This window comes from Poromitra crassiceps (assembly GCF_964638095.1).
Source record: "Poromitra crassiceps genome assembly, chromosome: 9".
NCBI lineage: Eukaryota > Metazoa > Chordata > Actinopteri > Beryciformes > Melamphaidae > Poromitra > Poromitra crassiceps.
This window is the reverse complement of record NC_139630.1, coordinates 55,430,192-55,449,787: the sequence shown is the minus strand read 5'-3', so window position 1 is coordinate 55,449,787 and position 19,596 is coordinate 55,430,192. Positions and strand designations below refer to the sequence as shown.

The window sequence follows — 19,596 nt, the reverse complement described above, 5'->3', positions numbered from 1 at the left end:
AAAGCGGGATGAAAGGTGCCCAGACTAGGTGGGTTGTAGTAGTATTTTTTTTCGGATGATGGCGAAGGCTATGCGAAGGCATAACCCGCCCCTCTCTGCCTCTGATTGGCCTAGCGTCAAACTTCCATCCAAACACATTCACTTGGCTATCCTGCATTACATCTCTTTCTACAGTCTGTGGTCAGACCGTCAGACTCAGTGGGTCAGACAGACATACAGCAGTTACGCTTGCTAGCCTGCATGAAAGACGCCAGTGTGTTTATGTTTTTAATATAGTCATATCTATGGTTTATAACGCTGCCACTAATCAGAGGCAGAGAGGGCAAGGGGTGGGTTATGCCTTCGCCATCATCCAAAAAAAACATCGCTTCCGGTAAGCTAGCTAGCTAGCTAATGTTAGCTGCTGGTTGGTTGGCTAACTAGCGAATGTTAGCCGTTAGCTAACGTTAACTAGACAAACACAGACATGCAGAGCTCCAAAAACAGAGCAATTCGTGATTTTGTTACTGTAGTTTCTGCAGAGTAACGTCCATGTACCTTGCAAAGGGATCTGACGGATAGTGCAGTAACAGTCAGCTATGATAGCGCAGCCAGGGGGGGAGGAAGTCGGAGGGAGGAAGTCCATATATGGTCCATCCGGTCATGGGGCACAGGACATTACGTCATCACAGGATAACGCGATTGGCTCAGATCTGTTCAAATCTGAGCCAGCCAATCACGTTGTCCTGCGTTGTTTGGGACGTGTATAAAAGGCGACCGCAGATGGGGGTGGGTGGGGGGAACCAGAGGAGAGCAGAGGGGGAGAGCAGAGAGGGGGAACCAGATGGGGAGAGAGGGGGAGAGGAGAGAGGGGGAACCAGAGGGGAGAGAGGGGGAGAGGAGAGGGGGAACCAGAGGAGAGGAGAGCAGAGGGGGAGAGGAGAGAGGGGGAACCAGAGGGGAGAGAGGGGGAGAGGAGGAGAGCAGAGGGGGAGAGGAGAGGGGGAACCAGAGGAGAGGAGAGCAGAGGGGGAGAGGAGGAGAGCAGAGGGGGAACCAGAGGAGAGGAGAGCAGAGGGGGAGAGGAGAGAGGGGGAACCAGAGGGGAGAGAGGGGGAGAGGAGAGGGGAGAGAGGGGGAGAGGAGAGGAGGGGAGAGAGGGGGAGAGGAGGAGAGCAGAGGGGGAGAGGAGAGGAGAGCAGAGGGGGAGAGGAGAGGGGGAACCAGGGGAGAGGAGGGGAGAGGAGGAGAGCAGAGGGGGAGAGGAGAGGGGGAACCAGGGGGAGAGGAGGAGAGGAGAAGAGGAGGGGAGGAGAGAGGGGGAACCAGTCTATACACACACTGTAAGCCCTCCTCTATGACATCACACTCTCACCAAAGAGGAGTCCCACGAAAGATGGCGGGCCCTCTTCCAAACACAGGTCACTAGTTGACTAGTAATGACATCTTCGGCAAATATTGGACAGGTGTGTGTACAGGTGTGTGTTCAAGGTGTCAGCTTTTAGGTCTTTTCTGTTATTCTAAAATTATAGTTCATTTCATTGCCAATGAGCATGCATCTGCAAGGTCTAATAACTCATTTTGTTTCTGTTTTTTTAAGGTGTCTGCCACACCAGCCAATTGACAGTCCCACGTATCTGATACCCCACCTTTGATTGTGGCTGGTTAGTGGTTACTGGTAAGTATGTGATTTTCAATGTGAATAAAATATGGATAGCCAATCCATGTAGCCTACATGTACACTCTTTGTTTACAAAGTGGCTATTCAAGACTACAAATTAGTCAAATGGAAACTCTATACACTTAAGACCTGCCTACTTAAGTTTACATAATTCCCTATTACTTGCCCCTTACCTGTTAAGTAACGGTACTTTATACAACATAGCTTATAGCTTATGTATATATATATATATATATATACACACACACACACACACACACACACACACACAAGGGGTCCCTAGACACTTATCAAGACATACTTTCAGATTTGTGAAACCTTTATCCATTTTCTGAAAACGGAAGAAAATTGTGATTTCGCTGTGGTTTCTCCATCTAGAACACATTAGATCTGATTCCCCCCCCCTCCCTCTCTCTTTTTAACAGACATCACTTTCAGAAGCTGTAGCGGGCTCGGGTTTAAAGCCAGAGTGAAGTTTGAAATTTGATCAGAAATGAAGCTTATTTTATTTTAAGCCACTTGTGCATCTTTTATTTGGAGGCAGTAAAAATATGAGTCACAAAAAGAAAACAACATTGACCACAGGTCAGTGAACAGTGTACACAGTCCAACATTGCCTCAACAAACAATCATATTATCCAGCAAAGGTGGGCAAGGTAATTAACTGACAAGCAATACCAAATTAAAATATATTTGATTGAATGTACTCATTAAATGGCTCAACAGGGAGTTAAATGGTATCAAAACTGCACTGGAGAACTTGGCATGTTAGTGGCTCCAACAAACAGCAAGAGGTAACAGTTTGAAAACTCACATTTCACAATCCCATTCACAATATTGTCACAGTGAACTTTAACATAAAACATTCTTTGACACCTTTTCCCTGGGCTGGCAGATCAAAGTAAGTCATTCTAGAGAGGGGAACAATAATGTCATGCTTTTCCTTCAATACACACCGATTTACTTTCATACAACAGCACTGATTTAAAGTGACTTCAGTTGAGAAAGGTAGGTAAAAGTAGGTTTTCACTTTAAAAATAATATATACATTTTTACATACATGATAATACTCACTGTTATTAAATATGTGTCCATTTCCAGTTTAATTATTTTGTTAAAATTACAAAGAAATTACTAAAATTATACAGATTTATTTTAATTTTTATTTGAAAATGTAGACCTACTTTTGAAACACCTGGTGCGGTGCTGTCTGTGAACCTTAACATAAAAAAACAACACTTTGCACACATTTTCTCAATGCTACATACATTACATTGCATTCATACCAAGCAGCACTGTTTCTGATTAGACATGAAAACAATTCTCACATTATTATACAAGTGGATTGCCAGTGCAAGTGCTACCGTGTGAATCGTACATAGTTATAAAATAGTCATTCCTGTGCTAAACCATCATTTCATTTTGGTTCAGATATTCATGAATGATTCCGATGCACCAGAACTGCTGGAGTTTGCGGCTTCTTCTGCTTGTGAGACACGGTAGATATCTGAAGGACAAACAACACACTGTTGGTAGATTCCAAGCAGGAAAGCTACTGTACTCAAAAGAGAAAATGAGATGACAACTTACTTCGTCTTCCCTGTATTCTCCTCCTGATGAAGTCAAGCGTATTGGAAGAGGAGGTGCCTGCACTTGTACTCTGTAGTGAGAAATATTAACCAGTTTAAGCTCAAACTGTTCCATAGCGTACAGTAACAGAAAAACAGTGTTGAGTGCTGTTGTAGTATGTGGATTGAGAGGACGCATTGCATTTACACTTGTGTTATGTGGCCCTGACCACCTCCGGAGGTGGTTTGGCCAATCAGATCGCAATCCCTCCTCAATGTGTCTTGGGGGCATTTACACCTGTACTTTCAAGTGGTCAAGCACTATCCGATAGAGAGGCAAAGTGAACGTCACTTCCTGTTTCCGCACTGTACCAGAGATTTTCATCCACCATTTATTTTCCCATAGAAATCTCGTAAAATGCTTATAACAATAGTTTTATTTGGTCAAACCAAACGGTTCAGCTATATTTAGGGTCGGGAGAGACCATAGATCTCACTCGGACCAAAACTTAAAAAAAAATCAAAAAATATTTTCTTTAAATCCACAATTTCTTTTACGTTTTGGTCCGAGTGAAATGTTATGTGGTCTCTCCTGTTTCTAAATATATCTGAACCGTTTGGTTTGAACAAGTAAAACTATTTTTTATAAGCATTTTACAAAATGTCTATGAGAAAATAATTTGCGGATGAAAATCTCTGGTTTAGTTTAGTTTAGTTTATTAGGATCCCCATTAGTCGCAGCAGGATGCTACGGCTATTCTTCCTGGGGTCCGATCACATAGCAAGTACAGTAATACATCAAATACAATACACAAAATAGCAAAAGTACAGTAACTTAAGTGCTGAAGCAGGAAGTGACGTTGACTTTGCCTCTCTATTGCAATCTGATAACATAAAACGCTGCCTACCAACACAAGGGTCGCAGGTTCGTGCCCCCATGTTACCTCCGGCTTGGTCGCGCGTCTATACAGGCACGATTGGCTGTGTCTGCGAGTGGGAAGCCATAATGAGGGTATGTGTCCTGGTCGCTGCACTAGCGCCTCCTCTGGTCGGTCGGGGGCGCCTATTTGGGGACGGAAGGGAAGTGGTGGGAATAGCGTGATCCTCCCACGTACTACGTCCTGCCGGTGAAGCTCCCCGCTTTCGGGTGAAAAGAAGCGGCTGGCAACTGCACATGTATCGGAGGAAGCATGTGTGTGTCTACGGCTCTTCCCAGATCGGTAGAGGGCGTGGCAGCGACCGGGGGGCAACAGGGGAAATTGGCCAAGTACAATTGGGGAGAAAATGGGGGGTAATCAGAAAAACCTACCCTTGTTTGTTGAGAGCTGGTGCCTGAAGAAGGTAATCTTCTTGCGAGGGCAGCTCGGATCTGCAAGCACAATCAAATTCATGTCAAGAGTCAAAATTCTAATTCATTAAACGATGGTGCAACACAGGAAACGGTCATCAAAATATGCATCTTAAACTTGACATACCTTTGAATCAAGTAGTGTTCCAAACACTAAAATGAAGAAACCCTGTGGAAAACAAAAGAGGAGTGTTTTATCTCTGATAGACATGTACATGGCTAAATGGGTGAAGTGAACATTGAAATTCCAACCTGTGAGTTCAGCTCAACCGCAATATTTCAAAAATAGAATAAAAATGCCAAATACCTGTAAAGAATTGAAGAATGCAAAGGCAATATGGATTCCTTTATCCGTCGGATTTGCCATGGTTCCCACTCCCAGAGCCCAGGTCAGTCCAAATAAAGGAGTCAAAATGGCCAAACATCTGGCGATGACCACCACCGCACTCTTTTCGTCTGGCTGGACGCTATCGCCCACGCCTCGTCTCAGCATTTTGAACAAGACCACCATCAGGATTAAAAAGTTGATGAAGACTATGGTCAAAGCGGGAATGACAAAGGCCAGGAGGGCTTTTGTCTCGTCCCAGTTGAGCCAACAGGCTTCCCTCTCCTGGATGTATCCATGTCCGCCGGCCGTGGAGGCAACGGTGACCACTGCTATAATGAGAGGGCATCCGTAGCCTAAAGAGAAGCCAATGGCCATCATGACCGACTTGGACATGTGGGAGAAGACCATGATGGTTCGGTAGAAAAGGAGAAGGCCAGACACCAGCATCCAAAAGAAAAGGGCCAGGTAGAAAAAGTGCATGAAAAATGTGGCTGTGCTACACGGGCCCAATGGAACTTCATAGTCGTCCCCTGGGTTTTCAAGGGGGTTCTTGGCGATGGCGGCACCGATGATGAAACAGATGTCTGCGATCAACAGCGACAAGGCGATGTTGACAATGGACACATGACGCATGAAGGAGGTGCTGTTCCTGGTCATGGCTTTCCAAACAACTCCTTCAATGACGAGACATATCACCAAGCTTCCCAGAGATATCCCTACTCCAACAAACGTGATGACATCCAAAATGTCCCTCAGTGACTGAGGAATGCTGGTTGCCATCAGAATTGAGAAGGAGGTGAGATGGTTGCAGTTGCAGGTTACTGTATTGTTTATGTCAGAGACGAACGTACACCCCTCGTGGTCCCATCCGCCGAGATTATCAAAGAGTGTGAAGTTCCAGAAGACGCACTGCGGGTCCAATGTCAAGGAGTTGTTTTTCTTGTCGAAGCTCAGCGTGACGTTGGTAATGATCGCGTTTAACTTGACCAGCACCACAGCAGCGTTGATGGCGTTATCGCTGACGACCGTTTCGTTGCTGGTGGCGTTGAAGCTGCTGACGTTGAAGCTGGTGTTCCTGGCAGGCAGAACGTTATCGAGGGAGGAGAAGGTGATGGTGGTGATGGTGACGTTGTTGAGGTTGGTGTCTGGGATGTCAAGGACAATGCTGGAGTTCAGGTCTCTATTGAAAGAGTTGTTAAACACGGTTCTGATCAGCAGGATGCGTGGAGTCGATATTTCAAACTCCCCCTCCAGTAAGTTCGAGATTGACTCCAGTGAACCCAGTAAAACTGAGCTGGCATTGCTGGTTTCATTGGCATTCAAAATGTCCCAGGCCTCGCTTGTCTCATCAGAAATGATGACATCAACTGTTTGCAGTATGTCCTGCAGATGACAAGACATTTCTCTGTAACATACAACCTCATCTCATTTTCTCATCTCACAAGATTATATGATAAGCAAACAAGACAGTAGTTGATTGTAGTATAGAGACAGGTACGCGGGGGAATTTTCCAACCTACTTGCATGACAGTATCGTTGATCACAGTGGAAACATTTGCAATGACGTCCAGGATGTCAACAATAGCAGATATGGTCGCAGTTGAATTAGTAATTTCCACTTGCAATTCTTCCTTTTGAACCACTTCCCTTAGACTTTTCACAAACTCTGGAACTGCGGTCACCACCAAAGTCTACAAGAATTAAACATTTTAACAACATAGCAACAACTGACAATGACAATATTTAGCATAACATTGTAAACAATTCATGAGATGCAGAGGATTTCCAAATCATAAAAAAAACAAGATAAGCAGGTGTACACAGAGAAGGTATGATTTATTCTGACCACAAAGAACACAGCACACGTGACAAAGAACACAGCACACATGACAAAGAACACACCACACCACACATGACAAAGTTAACATTTTAAAGGGGAATACTGGTCACTTTGAATATCAATACATTATTGCTATGGTCTATGAGCCCAGTCAATATTTCTGAATGTCCATGAATCTCTGCCAAATTAAAATAGCACATATTACACCGGACAAGACACAGAAATGGGACACAGTAGTAAACAAGACACAGTAGCTACCCAATGTACAAGACACCAAATTCCATAAGACAGGACACAAAATAATCTCGCGCGAATCCAGCTGCCTTGCAAGGTTAGACACAAAAGCCCTACTGCTTGATTTTGCTGATTTGTTTTTTATCTTTCTTTTTTTAATTTTAAAATGGCAGATTCAAATATTTGCTTTTGATGCTTTCTATTTTCTGGCTTTGGGATACAGCTGTTACCTGACGTTGCCAGACAGGGGCGGTATTGTGTTCACACACAGCTGTCCATGTTCACAAAAAGGACGGGACTGTCCCACAGGTAGCCTACATATACAATTCATTTGTTTCCCTTTTGAGCAGTATTCCCCCTTTTTAAATGCTCTATAAACTAACTTTGCATTTTGCACGAGTGACTTTTTCTTCACTACATCAAACTAAATGATATCTCTGGTGTGATCAAGTGATGCCTGTGTGCTATATATTGTGATTTGTTATGGGTTTGTGATGATTTGTAATGTTTGTGGTTCCCCTACCTGTGATTCCATCACAAAGTCATTGATTGCTGTCACAATACAAGAGTCCTCCACGAGTCTCCATTTTCCATTTGCCTCACAGACAGCAGTCATGCTCCCAATCTGACCGGCACTGCATCCTATTGTTGATTTGGAATTCTCATGTCCAGGCCCATATTTAGGATCATTACATGTAATACCTGAAGTGTAAAATATGCAGTTAGTTTTAGGCAAAAAAATCATAATCATGCACTTTTTGGAATTGGCTTTCAAACAGTAACGTAATATTTGAAATGTTATTCTTACTTTCTCTGAAAACGGTCACTACTGTTGTGCTTTCATAACGTGGTAACTCTACAACCCGACATGTGAATGTGACCTCTGGTTCACTGCAGTCCAGATCATAATCATACTTGATGCAGTTGTGATTTGGTGGAGCATCAACGTCGTCACCCTCTGTGAACATTTTGAACATGTGAACAACAGTTCTACTGATTAAATCAACTGTAGGAAACAAACATTATCCGCATACTCACCTGAAGTTAAAGGTGAACCTGAGCCTTCAAACCACTTGACTTTAAACGGTGACTGCACACAACAGTGAAGTGGCTGTATTTGTCCTTCCACGCATTTGATGTTGACTTGATTCCTCCGTACTTGCACGATGGGAGCTGGTTTAACGGCGTTTTCTTTTAAGGATCCATTTTGCAGGAAATTGATCACACTACCCTTCAGAGAACATTTGTAAAACCCTGAGATGAAATGAAACCAGAATTATCAGTCACATTGGTATACACTGCAAAATACCACTTCATGGTATGGTATGGTATACACGGCAAAATACCACTTCATGGTATGGTATGGTATACACTGCAAAATACCACTTCATGGTATGGTATGGTGGGCTGGGTAACTAAATAGTCATTATGGTACTGCCATTTCTATTTAGGTTTGAACCGGTTTGAACTCATTGAGAATTCTACATTTTCCAGTGGCATTTTTTTTAATATAGCCTATATTCTGTAGTATTGGGTAATTACTTTATTATTCACATTGTATTTTGTCTAGATAGTGATTGTTATTAGTATTAATATCATAGTATTAATCAAGTAGCAGTATGGCTTGAACGTTCTTGTCTAACACTGAACATGAAGAAAACCGTATTAATTTGTTTCTCATCTAGGAGACAGTCCTCGCCAGATCAAGTGAATGACGTAAATAAGTTAGATCAATAAATCAATGATCGCAATCTATTGACCAGGTATCTGAGGTTAAATATCTTGGCCTGATGTTACTCACCTAAAATTTGAGAAACATATTCAGATGGTGAGCAGAATTGTAAAAGCAAACCTATCTACTGTACGTTCAGAATGATTAGGAACTATCTGCCAATTCAAACATCTATATGCACTCAATGATTCTATCATACTTGAGCTATTGGTCCCAGGCTGGCCTGACTGTAATCACACCTCTTGGGATGTTATACAATCGCGCAATAACAATTCTGGACAGGAAGCCAATTAGGTTCCACTACTGTCGACTCATCAAAAAACGATATCTTCTAAGTTTTGATGACTTCATTGGTTTCGCTATGATAAAACTCATCTATAAATGTATACATGAACAGGACGTGCTCACTGTTCAGGGGGTGAAAAATGTGCCCACACACATTAAACAGGACTGTACTGTAGCTGGGAGCAATTTAAAACCAATCTAAAGGAGTTGCTGAAGAGTAACTACCAATGTGCCCATAAATGACTGTGTTTGTGGGTCTGTGGGTTATCATCTATACAATGTTTATATCCTTTGTGTATGATTGTTTGTGTTCCTCTATGATTGATTGATATGATATCCTTGTTTATGTTTACTGTATATTTATGTTGACTGTATATTTTACTGTACTTTGCTTTTTCTTTAACAGGTGCTTTTAATAACATCTAGGAACGGGTATTGCAATTAAATGCTGTGCTACATGTGATCAGACGCTGGCAAAATGTGATATGTATCTGTCCTATTAATACATGTAATGTAATGTACTGTTCCTACACAAAGAAATGAAATGAAATGAAACTCAGCTAGCTGTCACTTACCCCTGTCAGCAAGAACAACGTTGTTAATTGTAAGTTTGGAGCTGTGTGCAGTAGTGGTTATTCTATACTTTTTATCATCTGTAATGTCCCTCCCTTTGAATTTCCAGTCAGAACCAGAGATCTTCGACATGTTGACATTGCCAGGAGGAGGGCCGCACACCAGAGTTATGGCTCCACCGGTATAAGTGAGTTTTGGAAATTTGATTTTGTTGGGACCTTTGGAGAAAGTGAAAAAGATCAGTTAAGATTTGGCCCATTTAATTAAACCATTGATACCTGATGCAGCATGTGCGTGTATATCCCTCATTTGTGTGTGTATCCCTTTAAGGCCGCGTCACGGGGTTCGCGGTCTTAAAGGGATACACACACAAACGCTGCATCAGGTATCAATGGGTTAAACAGAAAATAATGTAAGTAGAAGAGGCTTGGACTTACTGACGTGAAAAGCAGTAACTGTACCAATAACAGGGGCAACAGCAGATACTGCAGCGGGCAGCTTGGCATTTGCTTCAGCCATTTCCTGGCTATTAAAAGATCTTGTCCGCACAACATAGTCTGTAATTGTACTTCCTTCTCTGTTTGTAAGAACAAACAAAAGCAGTTAAGAAAATAAATGCCTAATACAACCTGCATCCAAATTCATATTAACGCCAGAAGTTACTGTACCTGAATTTAGTTATAGAAACCCCCGTAAACCCTGTGATGCTTTTATACTGTTCCTGGAACTGTGAGAGAAAGATTGATAAAATTGTCAGATCGATGACGGGGAACAGCATGAACAGCTGACAATAAAAGCCAGAATTCACTATGGCAGTGATGCTCAACTTGCGGCCCGGGGGCCAGATGCAGCCCGCGATAGGGTGCAGAGTGACCCCCCCCCCCCCCCCCACCGACCGTTTTCTTATTCACTAACGTGAAATAAAGTTTGACTGAGCTCCAGCTAAATTGTCAAATACCGCCATCTGCTCGCTACTCAGGCACTCGTGTACCTAACTAACTTAACCTAACTATCCTCTGTGCACAAAATTGTCAGACTAAACTCCAGCCGACGCCCCAAAAACCTACAATCCGCTACTGTACAGAAAAAAATGATGAATGTTTGTTAACTGGCCCCTGGCCTCCTATCATTATACAAAAGTGGCCGCCGGACAAAGCAAGTTGAATATCCCTGCACTATGGTGTCAATAATGCACTTACCACAGCTACAAGCTGTCTTTCCAGCTCCAAGTATTTAGAAGAATCGGGATTATCGTATTCCTTTAAATATGTCTTGTTTAATCTGATCGACATTTCCACAGTAAATTCTGGTATCAAAGAAGAAGAAAAGGCGATGGTTACATGTTCCTGTCAGATTTGTCTTGTAACTGAAATGCTGCAATGTCTGGATAACAAAGCACGTGCGCAGTGTAACGAAATGAAAAGAAACAACATGGAAGTGCAAGGCAGACAGATTTAAGCAAAAGCAGCCAGAAGAGAAATAAAAGTGTGGAGATGATGTCTCGGACAATGAAATTGTAATAAACAGATCTCAAAAATCGAATTGAATCGACGAGTGTAACTAGAGTCAAAGTTGCACAACAGGGGAAGGCTTTTTAGAGTTTTCTTTCCAAAAAATAGGGCACAAACATCCTGTTAGCATTGTTTGTGCATGTCAATGGGCTATGAAAACACCATCATCATCAGTGTTGGGCAAGTTACTTTCAAAATGTATAATACTAGTTACATTAATTTGAAGGTAATAAGTTACTTTACAATATTACTGTCTGTGTAGAGTAACTCGTTACTTATTACACTACTTTTGCATTACTTTTACCAAAACAGCAGCAGCAGAATGATCTCGCCGCCCCGGAACCATCCCGAAAAATAATTTTATCCGCCTTGAAGTCAGTGTAAACAATCCAAAATTCTAAATGTTATTCTTTTCCTTTGTGATTGTCATCTGTAGTGGTTATTTGCATAAAAACACACAGTTTGATTAGGAAATGATTGTATCTTTTTTAAATATGTGCTTTGATTTAAAAAAAATGTTTAACTCAATTTGTAACTTGAATGGCGAGACTAGGCGGCGGGGGAATCATAATTTCTTTTAAACAATTACTACTTACTAGTTTTATAATGGCTGATGGAATTTAGTTAGGCCACAATTACAGCATGCACTTGAGATGGTGTTATATCATATATAGGCTACAGTATGATCTAATCTAACCAAAACCAAAAGTATCCTAGAGATTCCTCTATTTCTCCTGCATCTTTTCTGCGTTAAAACTGCAGGTGATTCATCCTTAAATGGTACAAAGTAGAATCAAATGAATATGCTATAACTCAAATCTCCTCTGCCTCCCAAGCAGCAGTTACCAGGCCATCATAACCTCTAACTTCTGACAGCTGGAAGAAAAAAGAAGCAAAACTTAAATTTCGTAGTAGCAACATCTGTCTACTGAGCAAGGTCGCGCTTAATACAAATATGGATTTCAACTAAACAACTTGGGTCTAATCAGCAACAAGATTCATCATCACACAAAGCTTAAGTAAAATTGGACTGGTGCTGTTAGCAGCAGGTATGGCACCAGAATACAGTGCCAAAATGCATCATCCCCTCCAAGTTTCAGTGAAAAAGAAAAAATAGATATCACCTGACCTGCACTAGGCCAATCAGTGACATTTCCTAAACACTAGAAAACATCGCAAGAGGCATCATCCTTCCAAATGTTGCCAAAATCATCGTGGGATATCAAGTGAGTTATCACGTTTGAACAGATGGACACAACGCGATCCATAGCTCCTCCCACCCCCAAGTTCATCATGTGAGGGACAACAAGGACAACAAAAACATACCTGACTGTTGGCTAGTGGTAATATCTGGGAAGACGGTGGTGCTAGTGGTGGGGGTAGTGGTAGTATTCTTGGAGATAGTGGTGGTAGTTGTCGTGGTGGGGATAGTTGTAGTATTCTTGGAGATAGTGGTGGTAGTTGTCGTGGTGGGGATAGTTGTAGTATTCGGGGAGATAGTGGTGGTAGTTGTCGTGGTGGGGATAGTTGTAGTATTCTTGGAGATAGTGGTGGTAGTTGTCGTGGTGGGGATAGTTGTAGTATTCGGGGAGATAGTGGTGGTAGTTGTCGTGGTGGGGATAGTTGTAGTCTTCGGGGAGATAGTGGTGGTAGTTGTCGTGGTGGGGATAGTTGTAGTCTTCGGGGAGATAGTGGTGGTAGTTGTCGTGGTGGGGATAGTTGTAGTATTCGGGGAGATAGTGGTGGTAGTTGTCGTGGTGGGGATAGTTGTAGTCTTCGGGGAGATAGTGGTGGTAGTTGTCGTGGTGGGGATAGTTGTAGTATTCGGGGAGATAGTGGTGGTAGTTGTCGTGGTGGGGATAGTTGTAGTATTCGGGGAGATAGTGGTGGTAGTTGTCGTGGTGGGGATAGTTGTAGTCTTCGGGGAGATAGTGGTGGTAGTTGTCGTGGTGGGGATAGTTGTAGTATTCGGGGAGATAGTGGTGGTAGTTGTCGTGGTGGGGATAGTTGTAGTATTCGGGGAGATGGCGGTTGTAGTTGTCGTGGTGGGGATAGTTGTAGTATTCGGGGAGATGGCGGTTGTAGTTGTCGTGGTGGGGATAGTTGTAGTATTCGGGGAGATGGCGGTTTTAGTTGTCGTGGTGGGGACAGTGGTAGCAGCACTGGTAGTTGTAGTTGCCATTGGTGTCAGAGTAGTGGAGTTGGTGGTAGTCTCCTCATTTGCTGTGATTGTTGGTGTTTCTGTGGTTTGGGTCACATTCGTAGTGGGTGCTGATGTTAGGCCAGTTGGTGATGTCACATTCGTAGTGGGTACTGATGTTACGCCAGTTGATGATGTCACATTCGTAGTGGGTGCTGATGTTACGCCAGTTGATGATGTCACATTCGTAGTGGGTGCTGATGTTAGGCCAGTTGATGATGTCACATTCGTAGTGGGTGCTGATGTTACGCCAGTTGATGATGTCACATTCGTAGTGGGTGCTGATGTTAGGCCAGTTGATGATGTCACATTCGTAGTGGGTGCTGATGTTACGCCAGTTGATGATGTCACATTCGTAGCGGGTGCTGATGTTAGGCCAGTTGATGATGTCACATTCGTAGTGGGTGCTGATGTTACGCCAGTTGATGATGTCACATTCGTAGTGGGTGCTGATGTTACGCCAGTTGATGATGTCACATTCGTAGTGGGTGCTGATGTTAGGCCAGTTGATGATGTCACATTCGTAGTGGGTACTGATGTTACGCCAGTTGATGATGTCACATTCGTAGTGGGTGCTGATGTTACGCCAGTTGATGATGTCACATTCGTAGTGGGTGCTGATGTTAGGCCAGTTGATGATGTCACATTCGTAGTGGGTACTGATGTTAGGCCAGTTGATGATGTCACATTCGTAGTGGGTACTGATGTTAGGCCAGTTGATGATGTCACATTCATAGTGGGTGCTGATGTTAGGCCAGTTGATGATGTCACATTCGTAGTGGGTGCTGATGTTACGCCAGTTGATGATGTCACATTCGTAGTGGGTGCTGATGTTAGGCCAGTTGATGATGTCACATTCGTAGTGGGTGCTGATGTTAGGCCAGTTGATGATGTCACATTCGTAGTGGGTGCTGATGTTAGGCCAGTTGGTGATGTCACATTCGTAGTGGGTGCTGATGGTACACCAGTTGATGATGTCACATTCGTAGTGGGTGCTGATGTTAGGCCAGTTGATGATGTCACATTCGTAGTGGGTGCTGATGTTAGGCCAGTTGGTGATGTCACATTCGTAGTGGGTGCTGATGTTAGGCCAGTTGGTGATGTCACATTCGTAGTGGGTGCTGATGTTACGCCAGTTGAGGATGTCACATTCGTAGTGGGTGCTGATGTTAGGCCAGTTGATGATGTCACATTCGTAGTGGGTGCTGATGTTAGGCCAGTTGATGATGTCACATTCGTAGTGGGTGCTGATGTTAGGCCAGTTGATGATGTCACATTCGTAGTGGGTACTGATGTTAGGCCAGTTGATGATGTCACATTCGTAGTGGGTGCTGATGTTAGGCCAGTTGATGATGTCACATTCATAGTGGGTGCTGATGTTAGGCCAGTTGGTGATGTCACATTCGTAGTGGGTGCTGATGTTAGGCCAGTTGATGATGTCACATTCGTAGTGGGTGCTGATGTTAGGCCAGTTGATGATGTCACATTCGTAGTGGGTGCTGATGTTACGCCAGTTGATGATGTCACATTCGTAGTGGGTGCTGATGTTAGGCCAGTTGGTGAGGTCACATTCGTAGTGGGTGCTGATGTTAGGCCAGTTGATGATGTCACATTCGTAGTGGGTGCTGATGTTAGGCCAGTTGGTGATGTCACATTCGTAGTGGGTGCTGATGTTAGGCCAGTTGATGATGTCACATTCGTAGTGGGTGCTGATGTTAGGCCAGTTGGTGAGGTCACATTCGTAGTGGGTGCTGATGTTAGGCCAGTTGGTGAGGTCACATTCGTAGTGGGTGCTGATGTTAGGCCAGTTGGTGAGGTCACATTCGTAGTGGGTGCTGATGTTGTGTTCATTGTTCCTGTATGGTTGTTTGTTGTGGACTGAGCTGTTGAGATAGACAACATTGACTTGATTACTTTCTGGCCACAAGGGAAACTGCATAGTTGCAGCAGGAAAGTAAAAGATATAAATAGCGCTACAAGATAAGAAAATTCCCCATGCACAGCCAGTAAGAACGATCAGGTGCTGCTCGGTCACAGGAACATCATGGAAGATAAAAAACTGGAATGTCATTGTCATTCCATTTTTTTTTATTACCACCACCGCACACTGGAATGTCATGCGGTGGTAATTTTTCTTCTTCTTCCATATATATATAATTAATATACTATACTAATACTAATACTATATTAAGTGTGTCTTCCTCATGCTTATACATGAGTTATTTTGATAAGGAGGAATAGAGCTCGACAGCCCACTTTTTCATGGCTCCGGTTCCAGGAAGTGAATTCCCCATTGATTTCTCCATAGACTTTTAGGAACATCTTTAGTTCTAAGCCTGGAACCAAGCCAACCAGCTACGAGATGAATCATGAGTGACCATCAAACATCTGACAAGCAAAAACAAACAAAAGAAGCATGACTGACAAGCATGACCCAGACACCAGCTCGTTGGTGTTGTTGAGATAACTGTAGTGTGGCGCCAATAGCTGCTGTATGTGCAGTATGTGTGCTGTGTTTTTACCATTCAAAGTATCAATTCCATCAGCTTCACCCATATTGTACTTACTCGTAATTGTTGCCGTGGGTTGTGTCGTTGTGTTCTGCACTGTTGTTGCAATAATTGTTGAGTCTGTAAGATGATGATATTCATTTTTTTTAATTCAAATTGTCAGCAACACAACATAGAATAAAAATTAAAATCACTTGTTGAGATAAGCAGTAGTAGTAGTAGCAGCAGCAACTAGTGTTAACTGCTCCAGCAATAGTTCAAATAAAAAATGTTTAGTGTTTGTTGGCACTTACTGGTTACAGTTGTCAGTGTTATGAAGGCAGTGGTGTTCTGCACTGTTGTAGCAATGGCTGTGGAGATTTAAAGACCATTTTACAATTAGCTGTAATAAAAATGTACAGGTCAAATCAAGATGTGATTTGTTTCATGCATGTCTTTTTTTTTTAACCCTTACTTGTGGTTGGAATAGCTGTAGTATTGGGTGCTGTTGTAGTAAAAGTTGTTGTATCTGGTATAGAGAGAGATACAGCTGTATTTATTTTTATTAATTATAATTTGGAACCATTCGAGTCAAGACAGGGCTAACATTTCTCCCCCTATTTGTTCATACTTAGTCGCTATACTTATAAAAGTTGGTGATAAGTCTACAAAAGTAGTTTTACAATTGGACTTAATTAAAGCAACATTATTTGCGATTAGATGTTTTACTGTAAAATTTCAAACAGATTTTTATTGTTGTGTAAGTTTGCCCTTATCTTTAAACTACTTACTGGTTACAACAGCTGCCGGTGTTGTTATGGTTGTTGTAGTGTTCAGATCTGTTGTAGCAACAGGTGTTGAGTCTAAAAAAATATATATATTTATCATTATTTATTTGTTCTAATGAAAAGCAAAATTATTGAAGCATTGAAGCCAGCATCATATTTATTATTATTCTTTATATGTTTTCACTGTAGACATTTACACATACCCTTAATTTTAAACATTTATTTGTTTATGCCTTAAGTTTTAGTTTGTGTTTGTTGGCACTTACTGGTTACAGTAGTTGTGAGTGTTGTGAGTGCGGTCGTGTTCTGCATTGTTGTAGTAATGGCTGTGAAGTCCGAGATAGGAAAACATTGCAATTAATTAAAAAAATTAGCAAAAAAGTAAAAATAGCAAAAAAAGATGTGATTATTTGTTGCACAGTTTCAAACATGCATATATTTGTACTCTTACTTGTTGTGACTGGGATGGCTGTCGTGTTTGGTGCTGCTGTAGTCAAAGTTGTTGTGTCTGGTGTAGAGAGTTTTTTTTATTAATCAATTCAAGACAAGATAGGGCTAACATTTTTACCCCCTATTTGTTGACACTTACTGGTTACTATAGTCGTTGGGCTAATAAGAGCAGCTGTAGTATTCTCAACTGTTGTAGCAGTAGTTGTTGAGTCTGCAGCAGAAATATCATTTTCAAATTTTAACATACGAACAAAGAATATTAATTCAGTCAGTGAGATTAATTGAGGTTGGGACACATTAGAAGACTCACAATCATAACATATTGATTTGAGGCAAAGCACAATCACACCGGTGGTCTAAATGCTAAACCAATGGATTAATCAATTTATGAGATTTACAAATGAGATTTTTACAATGAAATTGAACTTTTGAGTGACTATTTCTGTACATATGTGTATGCTTGACCAGCCACATCTCCTCCAATAAAAAGGGCAGCACACTTCTCATGTGTGTCAGCTTCATGAGGTTTACCTGTCACAAAGACCGTTGTACTGTTCTGTTCCGTTGTAGCAATAGATGTCGAGTCTGTAGCTAATAGGAGAATCATTTTACATGTAAATATAACTTCCAAAAATAAAATGTCTTACATCAGCATAAGTGATAATGCTATAGTCAAGACACAACTATTCTGTAAGCAAAGCTTGCAAAATGCTGATATAACTGGTATAAGTTCAATAGCAAACCATACTGTCATAGTTTCACGCCAGCCATCATTTTGTAAAGAACAGCAGTAAATTATTACATTTAAATAGGGGAAAACTATTTTTTGAATCAAATTCGTCAAATAAATTATGTTTAATATTTATTGATACTTACTGGTTACTACAGTTGTTGGTGCTGTTGTACTGTTCTGATCTGTTGTAGCAGTTGTTGCATCTAAAAAGATAATTTTACAATAATTTGTACTTTGGACTTAATTACAAGTAAAATTACTCATCAGTTACTGTAAAGCTATATGCCTATAATTATACTGGAAAGGTTTTACCAATACCCTTATTTTTGACCACTTACTGGTTACTAGTGGTATTGTTGGGACAGCTGTGCTCAGATCTGTTGTAGCATTAGGTGTTGAGTCTAAAAAGATAAATTCACAGTTATTTTGTAATACGACTTAATTAAAGTATTATTATTCAAATGAAAGTTGGCACTGTAAATTTTCAAACGTGTCTTTTAACGAGACAAGTTGTATCCCTTCCCTTTTCTAAACATGTATTAGTCTTGTGTTTAGTTTGTGTTTGTTGGCACTTACTGGTTACAGTATTTGTGAGTGCAGTGGTGTTCTGCACTATTGTGACATCTGCGATAGGAAAACATTGCAATTAATTAATAATAAACAATTGAAGATGTGATTATTTGTTTGCTGCACAGTTTCAAGCATGGGTACATATTTTGACTCTTACTTGTGATTGGGATCACTGTAGTGTTTGGTGCCGCTGTAGTCAAAGTTGTTGAGTCTGGTGTAGAGAGGTGGATTTGAAATTAATTTGTTACGAGGAGTGGATCGATTCAAGACAAGATAGCGCTCACATTCTTATTCTGTTTGTTTCTACTTACTGGTTATGGTTACTACAGTTGTTGGGCTTATAAGAGCAGCTGTGGTATTCTCCACTGTTATAGCCGTAGAGGTCGAGTCTGCAGGAGAAATATAAATTCAGTTATTTTGTAATAATACTTAATGAAAGTATAATTATTTGATGGCACTTACTGGTTGTGACAGTTGTGAGTGTTGTCAGTGCTGTTGTATTCTGTAGTGTCGTAGCAGCTGTGAAGTCAGTTGTGAGTGTTGTCAGCCCAGTTGTGTTCTGTACTCTCGTAGCAGCTGTTAAGTCAGTTGTGGGTGTTGTCAGGGCAGTTGTGTTCTGTACTCTCGTAGCAGCTGTTAAGTCAGTTGTGAGTGTTGTCAGCGCAGTTGTGTTCTGTACCGTCGTAGCAGCTGTGAAGTCAGTTGTGAGTGTTGTCAGTGCAGTTGTGTTCTGTACCGTCGTAGCAGCTGTTAAGTCAGTTGTGAGTGTTGTCAGCGCAGTTGTGCTCTGTACCGTCGTAGCAGCTGTTAAGTCAGTTGTAAGTGTTGTCAGCGCAGTTGTGTTCTGTACCGTCGTAGCAGCTGTGAAGTCAGTTGTGAGTGTTGTCAGCGCAGTTGTGTTCTGTACCGTCGTAGCAGCTGTGAAGTCAGTTGTGAGTGTTGTCAGTGCAGTTGTGTTCTGTACCGTCGTAGCAGCTGTTAAGTCAGTTGTAAGTGTTGTCAGCGCAGTTGTGTTCTGTACCGTCGTAGCAGCTGTTAAGTCAGTTGTGAGTGTTGTCAGCGCAGTTGTGCTCTGTACTGTCGTAGCAGCTGTTAAGTCAGTTGTGAGTGTTGTCAGCGCAGTTGTGCTCTGTACTGTCGTAGCAGCTGTTAAGTCAGTTGTGAGTGTTGTCAGCGCAGTTGTGCTCTGTACTGTCGTAGCAGCTGTTAAGTCAGTTGTGAGTGTTGTCAGCGCAGTTGTGCTCTGTACTGTCATAGCAGCTGTTAAGTCAGTTGTGATTGTTGTCA

At 41.9% G+C, this 19,596-nt stretch overlaps 1 protein-coding gene and 2 long non-coding RNA genes across 3 annotated transcripts in view; all 3 read right to left on the bottom strand.

Annotated features, from left to right (window-relative positions):
• Nucleotides 1–2,752: 2,752 nt before the first annotated feature.
• The window catches only part of LOC310782416 (uncharacterized protein), a gene marked incomplete at its 5' end in the record, with an annotated part of 53,275 nt that continues 36,431 nt past the window's right edge, over nt 2,753–19,596 (bottom strand). Inside the window, 17 exons of the mRNA XM_083643076.1 lie at nt 2,753–3,167; nt 3,251–3,320; nt 4,538–4,597; nt 4,704–4,745; nt 4,884–6,287; nt 6,425–6,595; nt 7,502–7,680; nt 7,787–7,936; nt 8,017–8,232; nt 9,571–9,786; nt 10,006–10,145; nt 10,237–10,295; nt 10,768–10,874; nt 12,406–13,320; nt 13,403–15,162; nt 18,467–18,520; nt 18,621–18,698. Of these exons, the coding sequence (XP_083499202.1) occupies nt 3,088–3,167; nt 3,251–3,320; nt 4,538–4,597; nt 4,704–4,745; nt 4,884–6,287; nt 6,425–6,595; nt 7,502–7,680; nt 7,787–7,936; nt 8,017–8,232; nt 9,571–9,786; nt 10,006–10,145; nt 10,237–10,295; nt 10,768–10,874; nt 12,406–13,320; nt 13,403–15,162; nt 18,467–18,520; nt 18,621–18,698 (5,701 nt within the window). The 3' untranslated portion in view covers nt 2,753–3,087. The remainder of the gene's footprint in view (nt 3,168–3,250; nt 3,321–4,537; nt 4,598–4,703; nt 4,746–4,883; nt 6,288–6,424; nt 6,596–7,501; nt 7,681–7,786; nt 7,937–8,016; nt 8,233–9,570; nt 9,787–10,005; nt 10,146–10,236; nt 10,296–10,767; nt 10,875–12,405; nt 13,321–13,402; nt 15,163–18,466; nt 18,521–18,620; nt 18,699–19,596) is intronic.
• Nucleotides 16,270–16,873, bottom strand: LOC310782010. The gene is made up of 3 exons (XR_014553006.1): nt 16,823–16,873; nt 16,560–16,631; nt 16,270–16,297 (listed from the first exon to the last, which is right to left on the bottom strand). It is a non-coding gene; the product is annotated as an uncharacterized lncRNA (long non-coding RNA).
• LOC310782008 lies at nt 17,008–18,140 on the bottom strand. The gene is made up of 5 exons (XR_014553005.1): nt 18,078–18,140; nt 17,883–17,942; nt 17,538–17,597; nt 17,146–17,217; nt 17,008–17,064 (listed from the first exon to the last, which is right to left on the bottom strand). It is a non-coding gene; the product is annotated as an uncharacterized lncRNA (long non-coding RNA).